Source organism: Trichomycterus rosablanca, chromosome 22 (assembly GCF_030014385.1).
Source record: "Trichomycterus rosablanca isolate fTriRos1 chromosome 22, fTriRos1.hap1, whole genome shotgun sequence".
NCBI classification, from domain to species: Eukaryota; Metazoa; Chordata; class Actinopteri; order Siluriformes; family Trichomycteridae; genus Trichomycterus; species Trichomycterus rosablanca.
The window spans coordinates 1,878,586-1,904,484 of NC_086009.1; the positions used below are offsets into that span (position 1 = coordinate 1,878,586).

At 47.9% G+C, this 25,899-nt stretch overlaps 1 protein-coding gene across 2 annotated transcripts in view; it reads right to left on the reverse strand.

Annotated features, from left to right (window-relative positions):
* Window positions 1–3,418: 3,418 nt before the first annotated feature.
* The window catches only part of smg1 (SMG1 nonsense mediated mRNA decay associated PI3K related kinase), a 35,085-nt gene continuing 12,604 nt past the window's right edge, over window positions 3,419–25,899 (reverse strand). For both annotated transcript variants that reach the window (XM_062984929.1, XM_062984928.1), the window contains exons 22-62: window positions 25,477–25,638; window positions 25,234–25,388; window positions 24,912–25,057; window positions 24,549–24,753; window positions 22,772–22,881; window positions 21,895–22,039; window positions 21,438–21,597; window positions 21,200–21,320; window positions 20,877–21,122; window positions 20,527–20,793; window positions 19,303–19,447; window positions 19,050–19,188; window positions 18,436–18,657; window positions 17,790–17,970; window positions 17,156–17,317; window positions 16,608–16,816; window positions 16,375–16,529; window positions 16,055–16,277; window positions 15,203–15,449; window positions 14,758–14,987; window positions 14,419–14,661; window positions 13,373–13,511; window positions 13,175–13,284; window positions 12,870–13,088; window positions 12,589–12,782; window positions 11,933–12,105; window positions 11,525–11,804; window positions 11,152–11,424; window positions 10,534–10,768; window positions 10,218–10,444; window positions 9,714–9,870; window positions 9,430–9,619; window positions 8,883–9,343; window positions 8,619–8,756; window positions 8,189–8,521; window positions 7,862–8,089; window positions 5,948–6,159; window positions 5,304–5,404; window positions 5,047–5,223; window positions 4,803–4,909; window positions 3,419–4,721 (exon numbers count right to left, since the gene is read on the reverse strand). In XM_062984929.1, coding sequence (XP_062840999.1) covers window positions 4,644–4,721; window positions 4,803–4,909; window positions 5,047–5,223; window positions 5,304–5,404; window positions 5,948–6,159; window positions 7,862–8,089; window positions 8,189–8,521; window positions 8,619–8,756; window positions 8,883–9,343; window positions 9,430–9,619; window positions 9,714–9,870; window positions 10,218–10,444; window positions 10,534–10,768; window positions 11,152–11,424; window positions 11,525–11,804; window positions 11,933–12,105; window positions 12,589–12,782; window positions 12,870–13,088; window positions 13,175–13,284; window positions 13,373–13,511; window positions 14,419–14,661; window positions 14,758–14,987; window positions 15,203–15,449; window positions 16,055–16,277; window positions 16,375–16,529; window positions 16,608–16,816; window positions 17,156–17,317; window positions 17,790–17,970; window positions 18,436–18,657; window positions 19,050–19,188; window positions 19,303–19,447; window positions 20,527–20,793; window positions 20,877–21,122; window positions 21,200–21,320; window positions 21,438–21,597; window positions 21,895–22,039; window positions 22,772–22,881; window positions 24,549–24,753; window positions 24,912–25,057; window positions 25,234–25,388; window positions 25,477–25,638 — 7,905 coding nt within the window. In that variant the 3' untranslated portion in view covers window positions 3,419–4,643. The remainder of the gene's footprint in view (window positions 4,722–4,802; window positions 4,910–5,046; window positions 5,224–5,303; window positions 5,405–5,947; window positions 6,160–7,861; window positions 8,090–8,188; window positions 8,522–8,618; window positions 8,757–8,882; window positions 9,344–9,429; window positions 9,620–9,713; window positions 9,871–10,217; window positions 10,445–10,533; window positions 10,769–11,151; window positions 11,425–11,524; window positions 11,805–11,932; window positions 12,106–12,588; window positions 12,783–12,869; window positions 13,089–13,174; window positions 13,285–13,372; window positions 13,512–14,418; window positions 14,662–14,757; window positions 14,988–15,202; window positions 15,450–16,054; window positions 16,278–16,374; window positions 16,530–16,607; window positions 16,817–17,155; window positions 17,318–17,789; window positions 17,971–18,435; window positions 18,658–19,049; window positions 19,189–19,302; window positions 19,448–20,526; window positions 20,794–20,876; window positions 21,123–21,199; window positions 21,321–21,437; window positions 21,598–21,894; window positions 22,040–22,771; window positions 22,882–24,548; window positions 24,754–24,911; window positions 25,058–25,233; window positions 25,389–25,476; window positions 25,639–25,899) is intronic.

A 25,899-nucleotide genomic window follows, 5' to 3' on the forward strand; every position in this document is an offset into this window, starting at 1 on the left:
CCGTCGCCTCGGTTTTTGTATTTAAAACGGCAGCGATCTGACGTCACAGTGACGTCAGTAACGGTCAACCTTAGTTTTCATAACAGATTTAAAATTGTATAAGAAATATGAACCGTGTTAAATTACTTTAATACTTATTTAATAAATGCATGACTATTAATAAACAAAACAATGTCTCAAACCTTAGTAAGCAAAAGCAGGGAGTGAACTAAACCCCACTGCACACATTTGGGATGAACTGGAACGTCCAATGCGACGCAAAGCTTCTCGTCCAACATCAGCGCCTGTCCCAACTCTACATTTTCGGCATTTCCATTTCCAGAACGACTTACAGAACTGCTTCCATAGTGAACATTACCTTACACCAGTTTAAGTAAACAGTTTAAGAATTGAAATCTGCTGAAACTCTGTTAGAAACAATGTTTTTTTGATGCAAGAAATAAATAAATGCATTAGAAGGTACATGTCAGCTTAAGTGCTTAGAAAAAAAGTGGGTTTTTAATCAACTTTTGAAGACAGCGAGAGACTCAGATGTTCGGACAGACAAGGGAAGCTTGTTCCATCACTTGGGTGCAGGTACAGAGAAGAGCCTTGATGCTCGTCTTCCTTGAGTTCTGGGTCGAGGATCAAGTCGAGCGAGACTGGTGGCTCGGAGGTTGTGTGATACAAAGCGGGGTTTTATTACACCTTCAAGGTAGATTTACGAGCATGAGGGTTTTAAACCGAATGCGGGCAGCTACAGGAAGCCGGTGAAGAGAACATAGCAGTGGGGTGATGAGGCAGCAGTGAATGATAATGTAGCAGCAGTGGGGTGATGAGGCAGCAGTGAATGATAATGTAGCAGCAGTGGGGCGATGTGGCAGCAGTGAATGATGAGGCAGCAGTGAGGTGATGTGGCAGCAGTGAATGATAATGTAGCAGCAGTAGGGCGATGTGGCAGCAGTGAATGATAATGTAGCAGCAGTAGGGCGATGTGGCAGCAGTGAATGATAATGTAGCAGCAGTGAGGTGATGAGGAAGCAGTGAATGATAATGTAGCAGCAGTGGGGCGATGTGGCAGCAGTGAACGATAATGTAGCAGCAGTGGGGCGATGTGGCAGCAGTGAACGATAATGTAGCAGCAGTGGGGCGATGTGGCAGCAGTGAACGATAATGTAGCAGCAGTGGGGCGATGTGGCAGCAGTGAACGATAATGTAGCAGCAGTGGGGCGATGTGGCAGCAGTGAATGATAATGTAGCAGCAGTGAGGTGATGAGGAAGCAGTGAATGATAATGTAGCAGCAGTAGGGCGATGTGGCAGCAGTGAATGATAATGTAGCAGCAGTGGGGCGATGTGGCAGCAGTGAATGATAATGTAGCAGCAGTAGGGCGATGTGGCAGCAGTGAATGATAATGTAGCAGCAGTGGGGCGATGTGGCAGCAGTGAATGATAATGTAACAGCAGTGGGGCGATGTGGCAGCAGTGAACGATAATGTAGCAGCAGTAGGGCGATGTGGCAGCAGTGAATGATAATGTAGCAGCAGTAGGGCGATGTGGCAGCAGTGAATGATAATGTAGCAGCAGTGAGGTGATGAGGAAGCAGTGAACGATAATGTAGCAGCAGTGGGGCGATGTGGCAGCAGTGAACGATAATGTAGCAGCAGTGGGGCGATGTGGCAGCAGTGAACGATAATGTAGCAGCAGTGGGGCGATGTGGCAGCAGTGAACGATAATGTAGCAGCAGTGGGGCGATGTGGCAGCAGTGAACGATAATGTAGCAGCAGTGGGGCGATGTGGCAGCAGTGAATGATAATGTAGCAGCAGTGAGGTGATGAGGAAGCAGTGAATGATAATGTAGCAGCAGTAGGGCGATGTGGCAGCAGTGAATGATAATGTAGCAGCAGTGGGGCGATGTGGCAGCAGTGAATGATAATGTAGCAGCAGTAGGGCGATGTGGCAGCAGTGAATGATAATGTAGCAGCAGTGGGGCGATGTGGCAGCAGTGAATGATAATGTAACAGCAGTGGGGCGATGTGGCAGCAGTGAACGATAATGTAGCAGCAGTGGGGCGATGTGGCAGCAGTGAACGATAATGTAGCAGCAGTGGGGCGATGTGGCAGCAGTGAACGATAATGTAGCAGCAGTGGGGCGATGTGGCAGCAGTGAACGATAATGTAGCAGCAGTGGGGCGATGTGGCAGCAGTGAACGATAATGTAGCAGCAGTGGGGCGATGTGGCAGCAGTGAATGATAATGTAGCAGCAGTGAGGTGATGAGGAAGCAGTGAATGATAATGTAGCAGCAGTAGGGCGATGTGGCAGCAGTGAATGATAATGTAGCAGCAGTAGGGCGATGTGGCAGCAGTGAATGATAATGTAGCAGCAGTGGGGCGATGTGGCAGCAGTGAATGATAATGTAGCAGCAGTGAGGTGATGTGGCAGCAGTGAATGATAATGTAGCAGCAGTGGGGCGATGTGGCAGCAGTGAATGATAATGTAGCAGCAATGGGGTGATGTGGCAGCAGTGAATGATAATGTAGCAGCAGTGGGGCGATGCGACAGTGTTTAAGTTAGTTAAAAAACAGCTGAGCATCTGCATTTTGGATGAGTTGCAGGGGTGTAATAGTGGACATGGGAGCACCTGCCAGGAGGAAGTTGCAGTCGTCCAACTATAAGATTACAAGTGACTGGACAAGAATCTGAGTAGCTTCCATGGAGAGAAATGGACAAAACTCACTGATATTGTAGAGGAGGAACCGGCACGATCTTGTCGTCATGTTGGCTACATAAGGAGAGAAGTTCAGCTGGTTATCTAACAAATGCTCTAGCTAAGGGGAGGCTTTAAAGCCAACCGGAAAGTGACTAAATAGCTCCCTTCATAAATCCTATTTTAGACCCATGTTTGATATATAAACACACACTTTTGTTTACAGTGTAAATTTGAAGTGGATTCCTGCACTGACTGTATATTACATAAACAAGGGGGTGAATACTTGTTCCAGCCTCGCTTCTTCTGTCTGCACTGATCCAAAATGTTAAGCCACACAGCCTGGCTGCCTTTAACTATCATGAATGAGTCTTTATTTTACAAGGTCTTGAGCCACGACCCATTTTTGGTGGATTCATGGTTCCTTCACCTGTTACCAGTTCACTTGATAGCTTATAGTGGGATGTTTCAAAACACTGTTACATAAATATTCTATCAAGCTTTTGCCCCATCCTCATTTGTTTTCAATCAAGATGATCAAGTGGAAACATTGGAAACGTCTTGTTCAGCTCTGTAAAGATTCAAGAGAACGAACATCACAGATCTCTTGTTTTCACTTCAATTTACTAAATGTGTCAAATTTTCTGGAAATGAAGTTTGTACATATATCAGACACTCGCCTCGATTTGAACTGGACCGAAACGAAAACACGACGAATAAAGCAACAGGCGGGTTTGTGTTTGAAATCCAGATTTATTTGTCAAACGAAAGAGTAAAATCATTAAGAGACAATATTTCTACCATCACCACAGCACTACTGCATTACTTAATTCTCCCACTAAAAATGTAAAACTAGATCAAGATCAGTAAAACGCAAGCGTAGTGGGGAGTAAGCTTCAGAAACGACACACTTCCACAGGCAAGTCAAAAAAGGTGCTTATCTAATTTAAGCAGCTAGCAAAGAAGGGAGAGTCAGAAAATACCTACAGTACATAAATCGTAGAAACGCGTACACTACAAAGGGGAAAAAAAGCATTTAGAAACTGATTTTGCACGCTAGCCGATTTAAACCCGGGCATCATCGCTGTGTACCGAAAATTTTCCAAGTTTCATTCAAAGGTCAAAAAGAAAAATAAAACCAAACCAAAACGAATACAGTGAATTCATCAACTTTACGCACATCAGTGCCAAACCAACAATCACTTTTATTCCCTTAAATCTATCGCCAGTTACATTTTCCCGTTGAATTGTGAGATACGTCTAGAGGTGTGAATAAAGTTCCAAAGAAATGATCGAAAGGTGGGAGGAAAAGTCATAACGTATTTAAAGATGTGAAGAACTCTCAGGTCTGCCAACGGCCGTCTGGCTTTGAATGGAGTCCCCTTTGAGATCGGCGTACCCGCCAACGTACGACGGCCTTGTCCGCCGTGAACTCGCCCTCCCCGAGCCATCCAAAAACAGATGCCAGAGGACAATCATCTCCTTCAGAGTGAAGTCCAGAGGCGTCCCGTCTAAAGCTCCTCTCGCTTTAAAGACAGTGGGATCGATCGATACGGTGGATCAATTTTCTGCAAAGCATTTCCCAAAACCAGACCCCGTGTATCGGTAGCTGACAGACACTGTTAATGTTGCTGATGATGAAGCAGGGGGGGGTATATTTGGTGGGGGGGAAGGTAGTAAAGCCAGGAGAGCCTGGTGCCCCCCCCCCCTCCCCTTCCTCTGTATTCTTCCCCCCAGCTCGCCTCGAGGAGACGGATGCAGACCCGTATTGTCGGTGTTGGCTGGATCTGCGGGTGCAGCTTTGCAACGGGGGTGCCGTGTGGGCGCGCAGGAGGGGCCTTCGCGCCCCCCCATTCCCTGTTCTCCGCATGCTGCGCTGTGGCTTAGACGCCCCAGACCCAGTGGATTCTGGTGGATTTCTACCCTCGCTGGAACCGAAATGACAACGCAGATCCCGTTCACACCCAGGCTGTCCAACCTTCGTACAGCTGAGCCAGGTTGTCCAGGTTCGTGGCCTCTTTGATGACATAGTCCACCTAAAAGACGGCAATATTAAACAATGCTAACGTGGCGGCCAAGCTTTCAAATGGCTTATTTTGAGAAATAAGAATAAATACCTGCTCTGTGACACTCATCCTCCTGTTAGGATCCACGTCCCTCCCCTCCAGTTTTGCCTTCACTCTTTTCCAAACACCCACAGCGTAGGAGTTTCTCTCTTGTACAGCTAAACAGAGGGAATTATATTAAAAAATATGCCTGTTTATACATCAATACTGTAGCAAATTCATCATAGTGGCGAGACCAGACAGTGTTCGGTTCAAGCCGTTTGTGCTATTAAGCAGTAACTCCAGATTTACATACCTCTGCCAGTTTTAGGGTCCCTCACGGCTCTCTTGGGGCTCGGGGCCAAGCTTTTGGTGGTGACGATCAGGGTGCTGGGTGGGGTGTCTGCTGGGGTCCCAAAGTTCCGAGGAAGGGCTTTGCGAGCGTTCTGAGACATGCTTTCAGGCTGGGTCTTCACCATGCTGCATCTCACCGCTGCACACACGCACAACATTAAAAACACAGCTCTGAAACAAGGGTACGACATTACAGGAACACAGAATTCGCTTCCGTACCAGCAGCAAAGCTCGTCTGCACGGTCGAAGTGGGGCTTGCACCGTCGCTTCCTTTTTCGGTAACGAGGGGGGACGCAAATCCAACCAAGCCATTGTAGACGCTGCAGGGAACACAATCGGACGTGAGCGGAAAAACTGGAAACTGGCTTTAAAAGTCATTAGATGACCAAACACACACTTTTAATTGTAATCGTTTATTTATATTAGATTTAAGAAGTAATTCAAGCTATAGTCCACAGTACTTTGGGTTCAGAAAAGACCTTTGACATGTCTTTAATGGGTCAGTCACCTGCTGGAACACCTAAGTGCATCCAAGAAATGTAAAGCAATCTTACACAGTTGTATTATGAACTGTTCCTGCAATGAACAGTTCCACCAGGATGGTACTTGGATAATACTACCACCACCGTGCTTTGCAGTAGATACAGTACAGTACCACACAGGTGGATTTCGCATTAGAGGCTCTATAAAAAAAAAAAGCAAAGGCAAACTGGGTCCAAGTTCAATCAGACTGAAGTCTGAGCGCAGCAGCAAAGCGGTAACAGTGCTCAAGTGGTAGCATGTTTCGATCCGGAGAGGCGTTCTTTTAACCACCACGTACATTTTATGCAGATGTTTATATGAGACACAAGCTAAACCGTCACCTCTGGCTCTGGACTTTGAGCTCCTTCAGCGTGGCTGGGATCTCCTGGAGCAGCTCGACCTGTTCGAGGCTACGCGGCTGGCCGGTCGCCTGGACCACCGTGAACAGCACGATCTGCACGTTATCCTGCCAAGCCTTGTACTCGGACAGGAACTGGCGCACGCTTCCTTCGTAAGTCACTTCCTCTCCTTCGGCGAGGGCGTTCTCCTCGTCCTGCCGATACGAAGACAGAGATAGGGGTCAGTGGTGAAGCACAGACAGACCAGATATTCAACACTATACAGCCAAAAGTATGTGGACAAATATGTTATTAATGGGTGTGGCAGACACATTTGCAATTAATATGTGCATACAATAATTTATTTATTTGGATTTTTATGCCATGTTTAACACGTATGTGTCATTTTATAGCAAGATGAGTATTATGTTGGTCTGCTTATTCCATCTTGTCTATCATTTGGTATATTTTACATTGCAAGGTGGTCCGTGTACCTTCGGTAATTCGTTTTTCACTTTAAATCCCAAAGTTGAAAAACAAGAAAACGGGGCGATATTCGTTTTTCGTTTCAAGATCAAAAATCTAATTACAAATAAGCAGAAATTGAAAAACGGGTCGTATTTTAATTTTCCAAAATAAAATTTTTTATCAGTTCAACCAGAAATAAAAGTGCGAGCGCGTGCACGCGCTGATGTGCGTATACATGCATTTATACATTCATATAAAGTGTAAATCAGGTACAAGTGCTGAGAAGACGGAGCACAAAGTCATAATAACGTTATATAATAATAATACCGTATAGAACTCCATTCTGTAATAAGAACTAATCGTACATGTCACGGTGAAACTATTACAAATATATTTGATTGTTGTTGCTCCTTGTTTACTGCAGAGTTAGTTCGTGCAATTTTATTAATTTTTGGATGTTTATTGGCCGATAACAAGAAATATTGAATCGCCTCGGTTAAGGATTCGAATCTTCGTACTGAATCAGGAATCACGAGTCCGAGATCTCAATTAACCCGGATCCTACGAGTCCTCTGATTGGCCCTGGCTCCGAGTGCACAGAAGACGAGTGATATTCGGATGCATTTTCATGCAGTAAATCAATCGCAATCGAGATGTCAGTACAAGTGACTCAAGTGAACCGAATCACATCACTGAGTGACTCAGACTAACCCGAGTCCATAAAATGAACCGAATTTACCAGCACTATGTGACATGTACGATTAGTTATGCCTGTATTACAGAACTGGGTCCTATACGGTAATAATAATAATAATAATGTAAAAAATAATGCAGCATTCTTTTTTCTTAGAATAGCCCCCTATTTTTTTGTTAGGATAAATAGTTCTTGTGTGAATTACAAGGGCAGGAAAAAGTACGGCAGACACAAAAGTCAGACCAGGGGACGCGGCGTAACGTTATTATGACCTTTTGCTCCGTCTTCTCAGCACTTGTACCTGATTTACACTTTATATGAATGTATAAATGCATGTATACGCACATCAGCGCTCGCACTTTTATTTCTGGTTGAACTGATGAAAAATGTTGATCTTGGAAAATTAAAATACGACCCGTTTTTCAATTTCTGCTTATTTGTTATTTGATTTTTGATCTTGAAACGAAAAACGAATAACGCCCCGTTTTCTTGTTTTTCAACTTTGGGATTTAAAGTGAAAAACGAATTACCAAAGGCACACGGACCTAAGGTCTATAGAGACACAGTTTGATGATTTTCCTGTGAATCTGAACCCCATGAAATCTTCTCTGGCCTCAGAAATAATCTTGTGACCAAAAGGGATTGAATATGACTAAAAAGAAATACCGATACGCAATGTAGGGCATGACACAGTACTTGAAAAAGACTTCATGGTTCAGTTGTCCACATACTTTTGCAACTACCCAAAGTTTTACCTTGGCCATGGAACGCAGCAGGTGCTTGACGTCAGCCAGCAGGCGGTTGTGATTGGACAGGATGCCCTTGATGGTGTCCACCAGGAGCTGGAGGGATTCCGTGACGCCGTCCAGCTGCTGCTCTCGCTCCTCCTGCAGCGCCCTCTGGCTGCTCGTCTCCTGGGAGAGGTGCTTCTGAGCGCACACCAGCCACTCGGGGGCGCTGATCGACAGCTCCATGACGGGGCTCTACAGAGGCACACGGAGCAAGTGTTGCGATCTTCACTATGTTTAAATGTGAGAAAACAAATTCCTGTGCATTTGACGTGGACGTGCGGAGCGACGTACCAGCCTGTGAAGCAGCTGCAGCTCCAGAGAGGAGACGGAGGTGTTAAACTGGGCAGCGTAGGAGCAGGTGGCCTGGCAGCGCTTCACCAGGTCGAAGAGGGCCGTGTCCATGCTCAGGGCTTCGGGGGTACGCGTGCGGAGTCCCTCGAAGTTAAGCACGGTGCTGCAGAGGAACGTGACCTGGCTGGCGCGCTGACTCTCCTTCATCACCAGGGCGCGCCGCTCGGCGATGGTGCCCTCGAAATCCTGCAGCACGGGCGTCAGAGCCGGGTTGGCGCCGCCGGCCCATTTCAGTCTCTGCTCTATGCTCCCCTCCAGCGTCGCCAGCTTCTCCTACAGGACCCGGACAGCAGAGCACAACCATCATGAGAACATGAAACGAGGACAAAAACAAGCACGATCTGGGAGACGTGGCAGGACGAGATCAGACCTGAACGCTGCCGATGGCGGCATCATCCTGGCTGAGCTTGTAGAGCTTCTTTTTCATGTTGCTGAGGATGATGGAACGCGGAGGAGGGCTGACGGACATCGGCTGAGTGCGAGTGCCCAGGACGTCCTCGTGCTGCCACTGTGAGAAGGAAATAAAGTTAGTCAGAGCTGATCTCACTGCTGATACACCTGCAATAAAACTACACTGGATTTTTCCCCTCTTTGTCTTTTAATTTAGTCATTTCCGATTCCCATCTCACATTACCTGGAACATGGCGATGTGTAGCTGGGCTCTCTGCAGGCTGACCTTGCAGGCGTCGATGCTGAGCTCCAGGCGGCGCACCAGGTCCAGCTTCTTCCAGGCCGTATCGTACGAGCTGGCCAGCACCGTGGCCCTGTTCAGCAGCAACTGAGAGAGCCGGCCCGCCTGGACACCCTGCTCCACCGCCTTCTTACACAGGTCGTCCAGGGACACCTTGCCTTCCGCGCCGAAGTCCTTGGCCTCCACCTGAGCGATGAGGTCCGTGCCGAGGGCGCTGAGGGCGCTGCAGAGAGCCAGCCCCAGGGCCTGGGTCGGCAACCCCATCAGCATCTGGCGTACGAAATCTGCAGTGAAGGCTTTAATGGGCCTCGTCATCTGCTCCTCGCTGACCACAGAGCCGCGATACATCAAGGGGACGGGGCCGTTAGACGAAGGGGGTTCGTCCGTAGGAGGGGGACACGTGCCTGAGCAAGAGAATAAAGCTGGAGTTAAACATGTTTTCTTTAGTTTCGAAGCTCTCGGGATCTGAAATTACGACGTCTAGTCCTACCAGACAGCGTCTGTGAGAAGGAAGCGCACAGACGGAAGAAGTCGCGGATGGTCTGAAGTCTCTTGAGGAAGAAGATCTCCTCCAGGACCTGCCGAGTCTGGACGTTATCGAAGAAATGGACCTGCGTGGCTCTGGCCTCCCAGATCACATCCACCTTCCTCCAAGCAGTAGGTACGTCCATCGAGTTCAGCTGCAGGACAGAAATCATTTATTTGACCTCGGCAAGAACTTAAATCAGATCTGATTAATGAGCAGAACTGGAAAAAATTATAATAAACAATCACCTTGTCAATCAGGAGCCCAAACGCCGTCTCAAGCTGAGCAAACATGCCATCGAAGGCCACCAGCAGCATCTGTCCGGCAGTCATCTTGGGCGTGTCCTGCACCGAGCCCTCCGTGTTCCGAGGCTGAATCAGTTCAGAATACTGGACGCGCAGCAACCTGAGAAAATGACCAAATGGTATTATTTATGTCCCAATTTAGTCATTTCCAATTCCTAATTATAAACCGCTGGTGCTTGCACAACCCCTGATGTGATCAAGGAGCAGTGGATCACCACACACACCGGTCTGACACGTGTCCAATCTGTGGCCACTTCTTATCACCTGCCATTGTTAGGTTCCCACACACAGTCGTATTGCGTAAGAAAAGACATACTACACTTCATGTGAATGCCCCCCTCCGAACCCCCACGTGCACAGGCGGCTCTCGAACACAGCCAACTCTCTTAGTTCGAACTCTGCTGGGATTCGAACTCATGAGTTCATCAGACCGCGAGCGCCACGTACCTCGTGACGTCCAGGTAGTGCGCGTCCGTGTCTTCGTCCAGCCCCATAGCAGCGTTTCGGAGGTAGGCCTGCAGTGCCTCGCCCAGGCCCTGCAGGGAAAGCCCATCGGCGCACTGATCGATCAGAGCGTCCAGCTCGGCCAGCATGTTCTCCAGAGTGCTCTCTCCTTTCAGCATGCAGCGCAGAGCCTCGGGGAAGATGATCTGACGGAAGTTGGTGTTCAGCTCCTGCAGGGAAACGGAAGGCGGGAGGTGCCATATTAATCAATAGTTTAAAATAGTTCACATCACAATATAGTCAAGATAAAAAGACCCACCTGTAGGCAGGTGTAGACTCCGTTGGCCAGGTAGACGGTCTGAAAGGTGTCTGCGGGGCTGAGGACATCCAGGTCGTGGGACTGGAGCTGACACTCTTTCAGCAGCTGAACCAGACACGTGATGTTACCGCTCATGCTGCACAGCTCCTCCAGGAACCAGGCTCCGTCCCGGGACGTCAGCTCCACCAGCTGTTCCCCTGCACTCGCTGCAGCGCCCTCCATCACCACATTACGCCTAATGAGGTGCAAACGAAGCCCATTCAGACCGGCAACAATTCCCATTCACTTATGAATGACTACAGGTTACGGTTACCCACGATTCATCAGTGCATGTTCAATTTCAAACACAGTCACTGCCAAAAGATCAACTTGCATATCTCTGGACCATGGGACAAAACCAGAGCTCCCGGAAGAAACCCACAAAGGCACAGGGAGAACATGCAAACTCAACACTAGAAGGACCCAGGCTGTTTTGCGGTGAGGCTACTGTGCTACCCACTGAGCCACGGTGTCGCCCTCAAAATTGTCCTTTATAGTCTGTGCTATGCGAAGTCCCCCACACCCCCACACCCCTTATTGGGCGGGAGTGTGTCAGCTTTGTCTGATTTCGGCACAAACCTGGTTAGAGTACAGAGGGCCGAGATGATGATCCCCGCCAGGCTGAAGGAGGCCAGCTCGCCGTCTTCGCGCAGGAAGACCTTGATGCAGCGCTCGATCTCCTGAAGCTGCTCCTGACACACTGGTACGGTGGCACCCTCCACCTTTAGCCTCTCCATCTGCCGCAGGAGGCGCGTGTTGGTCTCGGTCGCGTGGTGCTGCAGCGCCATCTCCACGCTCGACAGGAACTGGCACGTGCCGGCCGGCGGCTGGGGGGCGAACTGAATCTCGTAACTGGACACGGGGGAGAGCGAACAGAGAGGTCACCGGTCAGGGTCTGTACCGGACAAGCAGATTAAGAGGAACGGATTCCCGACGGACGTGTTCGACTCACCGGTGATAAACGGCCTGGCAGTGCTCCACGGTCATGTCACACACCAGCTCCTCCATCCACTGCTTCCAGGTGTAGACTCGGTGCCGGTGTAGGACGGCGCGTGGGTACAGCAGCGCCACGGTGGCGTAGCTGTGCAGGTGCTCCAGACAGGCACGCAGGAGCGAGCGGCGCTGCTGCAGCAGAGCATTCACCTCCGCCTCCAGAGCCTCGCACTGGCTGATCAGGTGAGCCTGGCCTGCGTTCTGCAGGAAAGCTGTGGCTGGGACGTAGCTGGGTGGACCTGCGTATACAGAACCACTTATGTCAAGGGGCATGTTGTACACAGATATTATGTGAAAACCACGCTACAAAAGCCGCGTCAGATGGCTCACATAGGGCGAATTAGACATGATCGAATTAAGCGAGCACCTAGATCAATGGGACTGCTGATCTCCTGGAGCAGACTGGCGAGCTGCGTAGCCTCCAGACTGGAAAACGCAGCCTGATACTGAGAGATCCACTGGTCCAGATCGGACAGCTTGCTCTGGATGGCATCCTGGACTGTTCTCTGCCTCGACTGCAGCTGGGTGTGTTCAGAGTATCTACAGAGAAAAATAAATAAATAAAAATATGAGTGTTCATGTGTTATTAAGATCTATAAACATCTATATTCAGTGGAAACCAAAAAATATAAAGCCACCTGACACAACAGTGGTGTCACTACAGTGCTAAAAATGGTCGTCCAGTTAAATATCTGGTCAGTGGGGGTCCTATGGGGGTTCCTTTTTTATAAAATGGGGCAGACAAGGGGCTCAGGAAGTGTACACAGTAACAAATGAGCTACAGTTAGTGAAAGAACTGGATAGTTTTTGGTCAGAGCTCATTTAAATGGTTTTCAGTTTGATTTTACGCTCCGTTTTAAAAAAAATGTAAAGGTTTGGATGAAGCTTGAAGCATTTTAGTTTCAACACATCATCATGACACTACTGGAAACATATTCTTCTGCAATATACAAAAGCAAGTTACTGGAAAAAATATCTGTGTAGCTTTTAAACAACACTACTGATGCTCTGTAAACAGCTGACCTTTGTTCCAGTGTGTGGATGGGGTGGTCTGCTCTGCTGTCTGCTCCCTCCAAGAACTCCATCTCCTCCAGCAGTTTGCCCTGAACCTTATCCCCCTGAGAGAGCTGCTCCTGCAGGCTCAGATACTCCTCGACTGCCATCTCCACCTGCGGCAGCACGGCCAGCATCTCGTCGCGGTTCTTAAACCAGTTCACCTGGACCGGAGAGAGTTTAGGTTGAACTCATTATAGGCTGGAAAGAGGCGGTGATCTCTAGCGCATGTAGGAATCGTATGGTCCCACCTTGATCTCGGCCACGCGGGAGGAGAAAAGGCTGCGCGTGATGTCCCTCTCCATCTCCCTCTTGCTCTGTTTGCTCTCGGCCTGCTGTCCTCCTCCTCCATACACGGCTCCAGCAAAGCCCACCTCTCCCCCTGCAGTCCAGTCCACCAGGGGGTCGTACACGAACGCCTCCAGCAGGGTCAGGAGAGTCTCTCGGCCACGCCTCATCATCTGAATCACCTGAAGCGTAGAGAGGAAGAATGTTAATGCTTCTCGGTCACGAGACATCATCAGTAGCCACTCGGCATGACCACGCGACCCCTCACCTGTTCACAGGAGAGCCTGAAAATGCCCTCCACTCCCGTGACTCCTAAAGCCGTCTCGATGTTGTGCGTCATACGGAAGGGAACCTTCTCTGGAACCCGCAGGCTTTTCCCTGAAATCAAGACATATTCACTGAGCTTCTGGGGAAAAAACAAAATCAGGGTGAGCTAGGGCGACAGCTTCACAGATGAGCGACTGACCTTTTTCGAAGCAGACGTTGTAGTCGATGTGGACCACCTCACCGGTCGTCATGTCTATCAGGACGTTGTCCAGGTGACGATCACCTAAGCCGATAATGTAACCCACCATCGACATGACGGCTGTGGACCTGGCGTACGACTGCAAGACACCACCAAGAGGCTGTAACCCTGCTAAACTACCACACCACTTTAAAAGCATCACTGCACACTAGATCGCACTAAACTGTGTATAATCTGTATATATTATCAGTATTTGCAAAATTGCACATAGCGTTATTGCACTATTTACACCAGCACAAACAATAACGTATAAATTATACATATATTTATATATGCTATACTTACATACTTTCCTTTTTCTATTCTCATTTAATTAGCCAGTTTTATTCACCTTTTATCACTAATTATATATTAGTCTAAACGCTGTACACTCAGCACTCACTTATCTGGTCACTTCTGCACTTTAACTGTAATATATATAAATAATCTTTATCTTGCACTTCTGGTTAGATGCTACTGCATTTCCTCGGCTCTGTTCCTGTACTCTGCACAATCACAAAGTTGAATCTAATCTAATCAAAGCTATATATATATATATATAAGACAAATACGCTGGCTTTTCTGGGAAGGCTTTAAACAACATAAGGGAGTGCATCCATGGGAATTTGTGCCCGTTTAATCAAGAGTACTTGCAACAGTCACTGATGTAAGACAAGATGGTCCGTCTTGCCTCCGTACCAGACTCGTAAGGTCTTTAACGAGCCTTGTTTTGCGCACCGCAGTCAATTTAGTAATTAGCATGGGCGTCCGCATTCTTTTATTAGTGTAGTGTTTATATTTAGTAAACAATGAAGGACAAAACATGGCATGTGCACAAGCTATGGATCATTTTATTCAACCGAACACCCCCCCGAATGAAATCATTAATTCAAGAAATGAAGCCGTAGCTTATCGCTTGCTCGTTAAACAACCGAGCGGCGTTTGTTTAATTAGTGCTAGAATTCCATCCACATAAACACTGGACGGTATGTCGAACAGGCGCTCACCTGAGTGACCCTCCACCACTCGCTGGGGGTCGTGCACGAGCACCACAGCTCTTTAGCGAGCAAGTTAGGGGGCGTGGCCTCCATAAGCTCCCGCAGCACGTCTCTCATCACGCTGAGCGGCCAATCCCTGCGAGACACGTCCAGACTCAGCCCGATCGCCTTCAAAGCGGGCCCGATCTTGCTGTAGTACAGCTCGCTGGGGCGGGGGACCATGGGCAGGTTCTGCGGCTGCTGAAACGAGTCCTGACGAAAAACGAAAGTCACAGATGAGCAAGAACGTTTACACAGCCAAGCCCAGGACAGACCGACGCTTTCTGTATCAGATGTAAAGTAACGGACCTTTTGAGCTTGCTGCACCGCCTCGCGCTGCTGCCAGCGTTTATAGAGGCCGAACAGAGGAGTGGCTCCGTCCACCCACTGGATGAGGCCGGAGCGCGTGCCCAGAGGTGTGACCGAGTAGTGACGGGCGTGGAATCTGGGACTTTCCTGCTGGTTCACCTTAGTGAACATGGTATTGACGATGGACAAGAACTGCATTATCCTTTCATCCAAGTGCAAATCCTCCAGCCCTGGAAATGGAAGAAGAAAAAGGAAGGAAGGACAGACAGAAAGACAGAATAAGAGAGAGACAGACAGATATTAGTATATATGATATGAAAGTATTTAAATTATATTTGTATAAATTTTTTGCAATTGCCCGTCCTCTCTCTCTCCAAATTTGGACTTAACCATAACACCAGGGACACACATTCAAATAAACGACAAGTCCTCTCCCTCTTCTCACCTTTAAACAGGTAAGGATAGTTCCTGCCGTCCGAGCCGAGAAAGTACAGCTTTTTCGGCTTGGTCTTGGTGGGCAGGATGGTGATCGTGTTGCCCACGTTCTGAATGGTAATGGCATCTGTGGCAGACACCTCTCCCGGCAGAGCGATCTCCGTGTTTGCCATGGAGGCCAGACGAGGGCTGATCTCCTCCAGTCGCAGGAGGTAGCTGGCTCGCTTCTGTGCCCGCTGCTGCAAGCTCAGCATGATCTGTTGGAGGAAGAGGCGGAGAACCAGACGTGTTTAAATTCAGGAAGACACAATATCATTCTTTTTTTTATTAGAAGCAGCATCATGGCCAAGGGTACACAAACTTTTGCTAACAACTTGTGTGGGCAGAAATTATATTTGGGCTGATCAATATTGCTTCCTATGAACCGAAGTGCTGCCGCTTACCTCGCTTTGCACTACCTTGAGCATAATGCACACTGCAAATTCACTGCTTTACCGCTCTGTTGTTACGGCTCGCCACTGAGCTCAAGGTTCAATCAGACTGAGCACTGACCAATTTGCTGCTGACCTTTTCAAAGCATCAGCAATGAGATACTGTTTTTATAGGATGAAGTTAGGCAACACAATCATGACCATACAGAACGTCAAACTTGTTTTTGTCCAGACTACAAGAACCCTGGAATTGCTCTTCCGTCCTTAGATTAGCAAAACTATAAAGGTCAGAGACCGGAGCACCCGGAGGAAACCCACGCAGACACGAGGAGAACACGCAAACTCCACACAGAAAGGACCCGAACCGCCCCACCTGGGGATCGAACCCAGGACTTTATGCTACCCACTAAGGCGATATGCCGTGCTCTGACCTGTTTGAAGGGCACCCAGCTGTTGGCGGGGTTGGCGGGGTTGTGCGGGTTCCTCAGTCTCTCCAGGGCATTGTGGATGGCCTCTCCGTAGGTCTCCTGGAACCAGGTCTCGTGAGGCGTCTCCGCTGCGGCGGCCGTGATGCTGCGCACGTGATCCAGAGCGAACACCACGGGCCGCATCAGAGCCGAGTGCTTTTCCCGCATGATGGCCACCTTCTCATCCCTGAAACACCAAGCACACGGAGATGACCAGAAAGCTCGGGTAGCAAACCAACCGGGCGTCAATGGGTGACGTGTATGAACGCAACCCGAGATCTTACTTGCGCAGCGTGTTGTTGTTCTGGACTCTCTTGACCTCGTCCTCCAGCTGCTGGATCCGGCGCAGGACGTGCATGTGCTGCTGCTGCAGGACCCCCAACCACAACTCGTCCCAGAGCAGAGTGACCCTGCGCAGCTCTCCAACCAGCATCTGCACCTACAAAAACAGGCCGGCTTTTAATATTGTACAATCCCTTACACACGCGCGCGCTTAAATCTGAACACACAACCGTACCTGCAGCACCATGGTGGGGTTGGCGGCAGACAGGGTGTCCACGATCTTGCTGTAACAGTCCTGCATCATGGCCTGGTCCTCGACGGAACACGGTCCCAGCTCGTCCACTCGGCCGCTCTCCTGAGAGGTGGGCGCGCTACCCGTCTCTCCCTCCCCCTCGCAAATCGCCTCACCGGGAATGTTACCCAGCAGCGTGGGCAGCTTGGTGCCTGATTCAAACAGACGTAGCGTGGGCGTCAGATGAACACTTGTACTCATTCCATATGACTGCTATGATGAAGCCTCTATGCATTAACATGTATAACCAAACAAACCATAAACAGAGCCACAATATTTACATTTTTTATTATGATTTAAATATTAAAGCTCTTATTGATGGAGAACTGAATTAATGGTTAAAGCGTTCCTTTAACGATCAGGCTCATACACAGACAACTTTACACATTTTTCTAAGTATTCAAGCTGTAATTTAAAGACACGAATACCATTTTATTTACATTGGTTCTTAAAAAAAAGGCGCCTATGATGGCCGAGACGTCGAGACGTACCCGCTGCCTGGGCTTCTCCTCCGAGCGAGATGGAGCCCACGATGGCCGGGTAGAGGATGAGGTGGGGCGAGTCGTGGGCCACGCGGCACAGCAGGCTGCAGATGCTCTGCCGGATGTAGGCCTCGGGGTGATTCAGTCTGGAGAACAACTGTGGAATGATGCCTGCGAGACAAAACACAGCCAGCGGTGAATCTAAACAGCTGCCACGCCAAGTGCCTATGGTCAGCGTCACACCACGACGTCTGGTGCACACTACATATTTTCCAGACCCGTTTGTCTAGGAAGCAAGAAATATGGGCCATATAAGGAGTACTAGTTTACCACAGGGTGCACAGAGCAGAGGAAAGTGCCTACATACTGTATTTTTATATTTGATATTTATTTCTAGATATAAAGTATAAAACAATGAACATTTTTGCTTCTATCGTACATACTTATACCTAGAACCGACGTATTGTATCATACTTAATGTCCGTATTGTGTGGTTTGATACACAGCCCTTCAATTCACCGAGTAAAACAGCGTCTTCTTTGTTCCGGTCATTATGCTATCAGCACTTTGTGATGGTTGGCTACACAGACAGGTCAGCCTTCTCCAATGCCAGTGATTTCGAGTTTTAGTGACCGCGCCTCACCTCTCCAGGGGGCAGTGGGCGTGGCGGCCAGGCCGAGCTCCAGCCCCTCCCTGAGCTCCCCGGCGTGCTTCACCAGCAGGCGGAGCAGACGCAACGTCGCCATCACAATCACATCGTCGCTGCTCTGCTTGTTGCTCTGGGGGTTCAGTAGAAGTTTGGGGTCGTCCTCATCGATCGGAACCTGAAGGAGAGAGAACCCAGGATCAGATCATGATGCTGAAAAAGAACATCAGTGACAGAATCATGATTAAATATCAGTGCACCCTTTGCGCCGGTCCCAAGCATGCCGTGTCAAAGCTGCCAAATTGAATATGTGGTTGCTGTGGTGACCCCTAAAGGAACCGATTAATTCCTAAAGGGTTTATAAGATTTTATTTAATAATAAGCGTGTGTCTGTGTAGGTGCCCGACTGGCTGACAGCAGAACTGAGATCCAAACGCTAGAGCTCGAGATCTCCGCACTGGTGAGCACATCAGTGTAAGCAAATTTAAACCATCGTCCTTCAGAATTACGACGTCATTTATCAGACATTTAGTGAGATCGTATAATGAGACACAGCCAGTCGGAACCTTAGAAATAAGAGCTTTACAGTTCGTGCCCCGGCCGGGAAATAAACCGTAGGTCTTTATAGAGAGGCCATGCTGACCTGTCCGGCGTTTAGTTTGAGGAAGGTGAAATAGGCTCTGCAGGAGACGCGATAGAGGCTGAAGATGCGGTCGACCACCCTCCTCCACACCCGGATCAGCCCCTCCATCACCCCGTCGTCCACCTCGGCCAGCCACGGGCACGAGCTCAGAAGCTGCCTCCAGATCACGTCCACCATGTCGTCCTCGTCGTCTTCTTCGTTCTGCAAAGCCATGTCCTCGTCCTGGGGTAATGTTATACATCACACACACAGGCACACACAAAAATACTGTTAAATGACCTGAAATAACGATAATATTTTAAATAGGTATTAATTAGACATTCATTACGGTTAAATGATGGTGAAAAAAAAACTTCCAAAACACGTAACAGTATTAGAATTTCTTATATTTTATTTTCAACAACAGCTTTATCCTGGTCAAGGTCGCAGCAGGCCCAGTTCCAATGGGAAACACTAGGCACAAGGCAGGAATACTCTGGATAGGGCACCAATCCATCACAAACTATATACTGAGTGACCTAAAAAACTAATATGTGGCTTATATATCTTTTCCAGGCTTTATCCAAAAAGCACCATAAAGCAGCACAAACATTACTGGATCTAAATCACCTCACCTGGATACCAGCTGGCCGGCACATGGCTTGGCCCAAAATACTGAAAATGGTCTCTTTATCCTCCTCGCTGGTGCCGGACGGAAGAAGCGCCTCTATCTGCATTTTCTCCTCTGGCAGCAGCGGGACACCTTCTCCTTGGCTACAGGAAGCAAAACGTATACACACACACACACACACACACATATATATATATAAGCTCTAACCGTGCATGTACATATACATCCATCTGTACAGAGACTAAACACGGACGTACCTGGCGTTATCTACGACCTTCCGACCCCATCTGTACGCCCAGCTGGCCAGAGCAGCCCAGGACTTGGCAACTTCAGGGGCCTGAGTGGCAGAGAGCTGGTACAACTGGCCCAGGACGAAGTCTGCTTCTCCGACCCCGACGCTCACTAGGAAAAGAAAAAGGACACGTTAGAAATGTCTGGACTGGGTGTCACGCACTGTGAGCTTAATCATTTCTTTAATGGAGAAACTTATTTGACCAGACTGGATGACGTTCTCGAAAATTATAGCCATCGATCCGAGTCTCAATGATGATTTTCTTAAATAATTCTCTCGTTTCAAAATGTGCCCAGAATCTTAATAAACTAAGTCTAATAGATTATGTATTCATTTATTTTTTTTTAGCACATAGTGGTAGTAACTAAATCAAGTCAATAAAATGATTGATTTTTGAAGCCTCAATACTTAATTAATAAAAACCATGGCAATCTGATCACAGTGGTTTACAAAATGTGACATAAAGCCTCCACAAGGGGGTGTTCAGTAACTTTTAAAATTAGTTTATTTCTTATTATTTCTTTCCTGCAACACATTTTCTTGGCTCACAACCCACCCCGGGGTCACAACCCAGGGCATTAATGTATGTATAATAGTCAGGGATGTAACGGCGCACCGGAAGACAGTTAAAAATCGGTGCGCATGTGCCGCGATTTGAATCGGTTAATCATTTAAGATGAATCGATATTCACTTTAAACAGCAGAGGGCGCTGGCGCTATATATTTTATTACAGAATAAGGGAAATGTAGTTTGCGCCTATCTAATAAATAAAAGGACATTCATTATTTAGATGAATTAAATATAAGCACAAATACAGTGTCATAATTTGTCTTTAATTTCATTTAGTTAAAAAAATTGTATCGTGAATCGTATCGCATCGTGGGTAGTGTGTATCGTTACATCCCTAATAATAGTGGTGATGTAGAACACAAAATAAAATTGGGGAGAGAAGGGGACAGAATCCAACATAATAAATGTACATATTATAAGATATAACGTATTTTAAATGGCTCTTTTCCCTTATTGGAATAAGTACAGCTCATTTCCTGACTGATTGCCATGATAACTTGGCACTACCACCACCACATTTCAAAGCGCAAGACTTCTAAAATGTTTACGAAGTCATGAAGTAGAACGTTCATGTAGTAATTACAGCAAAAGTACAAAAGCATCATAGTGGAACGAGACCTGTGGTCTCTGTGGTGATGCGAGGCATGTCCTGCTCCTCCACGGGCAGCTCCAGCAGGGCGGTAACGTTCTTGCTGAGGGTGGACGGCGGACTGCTGGAGTTTTTCTTCACCGCCTGCTTAAGCTGCGGCGTCAGATCCTTCCAGTCGGCCAACAGCCACTTGCACAGCGTGAGCACCGAGCGGCAGGCGGCGCGCTCGTTCTTTCCCGACCGACAGTAGGACAGCGCGCACGAACTCAGCATCTCCATAGCAGCCGTAGACTGACCTAAACAGAGGTGAAAAAAAAAACCTAACGTGAACAATTTTAACAGGCGGGTGGTTAACAGGTCGACTCGGGTGTCGTCTAACCTGCAGTGAAGAGCACTTTGGCTCGTTCGATCTTCAGCTCAGGTCCCCACTTCTCGGCAACGACGCCCTCTAGAGACAGCTGCTTGAAGCTCTGCACCAGCTCCGAAACCTGGGAGTCGTCAGCGGGCGACTCGCTGCACTGAGCCAGCAGTCGTGTAGCCAGCGCGATGTTACCCTGCTTACGGGCAAACTTCACTGCCGTCAAAGACAGCTCCACCAGGTGAGAGTCGACAGGACCGGCGGTGCCTAGAGAAGATGAATTCGTGCATTAGACGATGATCTTCCACGACATGCAGCCATCACGGTGAATATCTACCGATTACCTTTGAGTTTGAGGAAGAGCTGGCGCTGGAATATGCTGTATCGGAGGGCGTGCATCCACGGCTGAACGTCCTGCTGCTTACACGTGCTCAGGGCTTCGCTGAAAAGCGGGATCAGACATTCCTACAGAGGAAAAAGAAAGAGATAACTGGCGAGCTGGGCTTAACAGTCTGGTTCATGTCAATTTTTTTAAGACCGAAGAGCTCATTCATCGTTACAGTCACGATGCGTCCGACTGACCTCTGACGGGTGCTGGCTGCAAAGCGAAGACTCCAGGGAGCTGGTGCAGTGGAGCTGCAGGATGGTAAGGGTGGGCAGGGTATCAGACAGAGTGAGAGTAGACAGACGCAGGGGCCCGAGAGAGATCCGACCCGTCTGCTTCAGGTATTTAACCAGAGTGCTGCAGAGGCACATGAGAAAGAACGCATGTGAGAAAATCAGAGATATCAGGATCAGCTTCAGGACTCCAGATGAGCTAAAAGTGGCTCGTGCCGACACGACACCATACATGAAATAAACAAAGGTAAAATAGGTGCTGTCCCAAATCGGAAAGGTCTGTTTAATTAAGGTCTGAACCACCTTGTCATTACAATTCAGAGCACTACACTTTTTAGGACCGTCTAAGCAAAAGAACAATATCGGCAGATCTTAGGCTGGTTATTTACTGTACAGTCCATCGCAGCTGCAGCACACTTACTCAGACGAAGGAAGAACCTTCTGGTCCTGCTCATGGTTGGTGGATGTGACTGCACCCACAGCACTCCTCAGCAGCTGAACCTCGATGGCTTTCTGCAGCTCTGACGGATCGGGGCTGAGCACAGCCGGCAGGAGCCTCTTCAGGTCTGTACACACAAACACAATCAATCAAGTCAAAGTCATGTTGTGATGACTGAATGTCGGAACTCGCTCGACTGCGGACAGAGACTGCCAGCAGCCGGTGTTGTGGGAGCTTTTGATTTTCTTAACAGCATGAAGTAAGTGTTTGGGGTAGGGTAGGGTTTCCAACAATAGAAGAAGAGACTACTCTTCCATGTACTTGGAGACAGACACTTAGGATACACCTCACTGTCGAGACAAGTCGAGACCGCTGTGCCTACAATGCTGCTCCTGCTAGATGTGACGGAACCTGGCGTGTTTGCACCAACAACGTCGAGAACTCACTACGCACTTTATCACAGACGAATAATGAAGAGCTTATGTATGGAATATGGAATTTTGAGTATGTATGGTTTGCGTAAATCCTAATTATTTAAATTATTCCCAAGGCCACCCAAGAAGGACGGGTCCCTGCCGAGTCTGGTTTCTTTCTGTAATTTTAAGGGAGTTTTTCCTGCCACTGTCGCCCTCGGCTGCTCAACATGGGTTTTTGGTCTGTTGGTCCTGGATTCTGTAAAGTTCATTGTGAAAAGCGCTATACAAATTAATTTGACTTGACAAAATCCTAAACTGGATCTAACAACAGATGTTGTTTGAGTCCGTTTGTAATTTCTTTTCCTTATACTTTATTTTTATGGCTGCGAGATATGATGGTTTAATCTGCACCAAACTTCAGACACTTTCCAAGTCAGACACACCTAGCTTATCCTTCGTGGTGGAGTTGAGGAGGCCGTAATCTTCTCCAGGCAGAAGCTCCAACTGCGTCCGACACTCTGAGAAATCCCCATCCTCGAACCTGCTCAGTGCTCTGAAACACACAGATGATGTTTACGGCTCTGCAAGACGTAAGCATGAATTGTTTATGGAAATAATGATGAACCATCATTCAATTTCACCAGACAAGACAAAAAACGACCATTCAGGTCATCTACTGTTCAGTCCAAAAGCCATTAGGACCCACTGTACAACTGTGCATGTGACATGAGGGTTCTATTAAATGTTGGACTGATTATAGTTCCTCTTAGTTCATCAGCTTAAAGACCTGAATGACTGATAAAACCAGATTATTTTGCCCAAACTACTGGGCTAAAGTACTTCTAAAACACAACTGGTGCCAACAGGCAGCAGTCTGAGAAGGGACAAGCCTTGCTACCGTTAAGATTCATATTTAACTGATTTCCAGGCTTGTTTTAACCTAACACAAAGCCATTTTTACACGTTCGGCTTCGTAATGCAAGAGTGCAGGTGCTTAACTGACCTGACTGCAGTCCTGGCCTGTTTTCTATTGAAAATGTGGTGCATTCTAGTGCATATGGAATGCATTTAGTGGTCATATATACATTAACAGAACAATGAAATGTTCTTCGGAAGCTGGGAGAGGGTTAAGAGTAGAGATGTATCGGGGTTTTTGGCACCGATTCCGATCTCCTTTCAGGGACATCGGCCGATGGCCGATAGCGGATTCCGATCGGGGGGGGGGGGGGGGGGGATTAGCAGTAAATAAACTTAAAAAGAGCCTCACAGTAAAGATAAATCGGAGCAGCGCGTGTGTGTGTGTGTGTGTGTGTTTGTGCCTTTAGTAGAGACGCTTTGTTCACAGTATCGCTATAAGTGATTCATTGATTCATGAGTTGATTCGTTTTTATGTGAAGCGTAAGTTTCTCTTCTCGGTTCTCTCTCCGTGTTTACTGTTATTAATTAAATGTCGTGGTTTTAAATAAACACCGGCTACTACAGAACATTCTGTGTGACTCTCTTACATTAAAAAGCTTCATTACACTGATATTACCACAGATCTGTAACCGACCGTCAGACTCGTTCCGTCTAAGGAGCTAAAAGTTTTCTAAAAGTTCAGCAGATGATCCTGAACTAACGAATTTGGTAATGAATAAACTTTTGCCTCTGATTGGCTCTGTAACGTCTTCTGTTCTCATCTACATCACAAGTAAGAACCGCTTACGATTTACCAAAGTGAACCAGGAGTTTATATAACGTGTTGATAGAATCGACTCAGATGTGACCGGGTCAAATTATCTTTTTAAAGTAAATATTACAATCAGCAAAATTACATCGTACGATGGTTTCTGTACGATTGTTGATGAATGGTGATGTGATGGTTGGTGCTTCGTAGCTCACAGTCTGGATCAATCCACTGAGCTGTTAACTTAACATGGTCTTTATATATCACACGATCGGATCGGCTACTTTTAGGAAATATCGCCGATCGCCGATAGCATATTTTGATTACAAATCGGCCGATACCGATTCGTAGCCGATCGATCGTCCCATCTCTAGTTAAGAGCCTTGCTTAAAGTCCCAAAAGTGGCTGCATGGCAGAGCCAGGATTCAAACTGACAACCTTCTCGTTGGTAACCCACATCTCTACTTTCTAGGCTACTGCTGATTCCAATCTGGCACGTTGTGAAGCACAACAGTAGCACAGCTGCAGTCTTATGTGACGGATGTGCTGCTCACCTGATGTAGTTGAAGTCCGTCTTTAGGTTCACCGTGGCGGAGTTGCTGCTGTTCTTCTTGAGCGCCAGCATGCTGGCCTGCCACTCCTGCACCGACGACCAGTCACTCAGAGCCACGTAACACTCGCACGCCTTATTAGCCAGAAAATTCAGGACCTCGGGAGAGCACTCGCTGGACTTCAACAGGACCGTCTTCCTACCGTCCCCTAAATACATCACACAGCGAATCAAATACGCAGGTGCGACCCCTTACTAGGAGCGGTCTGGATGGAGTCAGAGTTCGAACACAGTGTGTTTTAAGTAGTCGTGCAATAACCGTTAATCTATAAATAATAAAAATAAGGACACGTGATTGTTTGCTCACCACTGCTCGTGTGCTTCGGGCTGGAGCTGTTACTCATGGTGGAGTTAGTGACCTTTAGTAAGGATCTGTCGAAGCCTTTGATCGAACAGTCCACGCCAGTGACGGCACAAAGCTGCTCCTGATACTCCAGAGCCGCCTTTTCAAACCTGAGGACACAACAAGGCCGACGGTTATGCTAGAGCTACTCGATGGTCCTAATCTGATTTTAAAAAAGCTGAATTTTTGAATTAGTCTGTCCTTAAAACCATTATCCCAACTGGCTTGTAGAAAATAATTCACTATTAATAGCTCTCACTGTGGTTCAGTTGAGTTCAGAACTTACTTCCCCTCCGCCTGTAACGCCACTGAGCCCAGCCAGGCTAGACTCTTTCCCATGGTGGTCGTGCTCCACGCCACCAGACCCTGGATGGCCTCTGGACAGCGCAACTCGCAAAGCGCTTCCACCAGCATGGTGATGGGAACCTCCAGCTCAGGACCCTACATGGACCATAAAGTTCAACAGTGAACAACAACCACGTGGCTACCTCGAAATACTTAAGATTGTAAAGGAACACCGGGAGCGTACCGGTGCGTTGCTGCTTTTGATCTCCGCAAGCAGGTCGAAGCCGTGCCGAACGGTGACCGCTGGGTGCCCGGACATGAGTCCCACCCTCATGAGTGCCAAGCGTATCCTGGTCAGCCAGTCCTGGCACGTCTGACGGTTGGTGTAGAAGAAGGTTCTGATGCCCTGGGGAGCAAGAACGAGTCTCAATATGTTAATTATTTATTACTTGAAGCTTGTAATGAATGTTTTTTGTGCTGAACGTGGGCAATGGCAGTTTGGCAGTTAAGGTACTGGACTGATCAGGTCACTGGTTCAAGTCCCACCACCACCAAGTTGCCATTGTAAGGCCATTAAAGGTGCCAGACACTTAACCTATTTACTTGCACTGTAATTAGCTACGGTTTTAAGTCTCTTTGGATGACGGCGTCTGCTAGATGTCGTACA